Below are 521 nucleotides of genomic sequence, written 5' to 3'. Positions count from 1 at the left end.
ATTATGAAGTAAAATTTTATTTCGGAATTGTTTTAAAACCCCAAATAAGTCACGGGTCAATATGACCCGAGGGATACGAGAAGGTCCCAAAAGTGAAGACAATACAAGGGTTATAAACGCCAATAGATTGAATTAGGCCTAACTAAAGTTAGACAATGTCTTTCTTTCTATTGGTCAATCATGATTACAGCATGTATCTTGGGCCCTTCTAGGCTGCATTTCAACCACTTGTTGTCACATAGCAACCTTTTATAATGGTCAACATACAAACTTAAATTGGCTTTTATATCAATATTAAACTTACAATTACATCTCAACATCAAGTTCACTTCACAGGAGGTCTTATGTCCAATCATAATTGATAAAAATGGCAAAAAATACATTTTGACCATTGCCTTTTTTCCCAACAGGATGTGAAGGATGGATAGAGGAAGTGAGAAAACACACCACCAGCTTTTCTGAATGGCCCCCACAACAGATCCCACAAAGACTGATTTCCTTTTGATTGGATCATCGACATC

General features: G+C 36.5%; 1 protein-coding gene across 2 annotated transcripts in view; it reads left to right on the top strand.

The window, feature by feature from the left end:
• The window catches only part of fto (FTO alpha-ketoglutarate dependent dioxygenase), a gene marked incomplete at its 3' end in the record, with an annotated part of 134,636 nt that extends 134,115 nt beyond the window's left edge, over window positions 1–521 (top strand). For both annotated transcript variants that reach the window (XM_032514638.1, XM_032514632.1), the window contains 1 exon segment: window positions 411–521. In XM_032514638.1, the coding sequence (XP_032370529.1) occupies window positions 411–417 (7 nt within the window).

Source organism: Etheostoma spectabile, chromosome 1 (assembly GCF_008692095.1).
Source record: "Etheostoma spectabile isolate EspeVRDwgs_2016 chromosome 1, UIUC_Espe_1.0, whole genome shotgun sequence".
In the NCBI taxonomy this organism is placed as follows: domain Eukaryota; kingdom Metazoa; phylum Chordata; class Actinopteri; order Perciformes; family Percidae; genus Etheostoma; species Etheostoma spectabile.
Note: the sequence above shows the minus strand (reverse complement) of the source record. Positions and strands in the feature narration are given on the sequence as shown.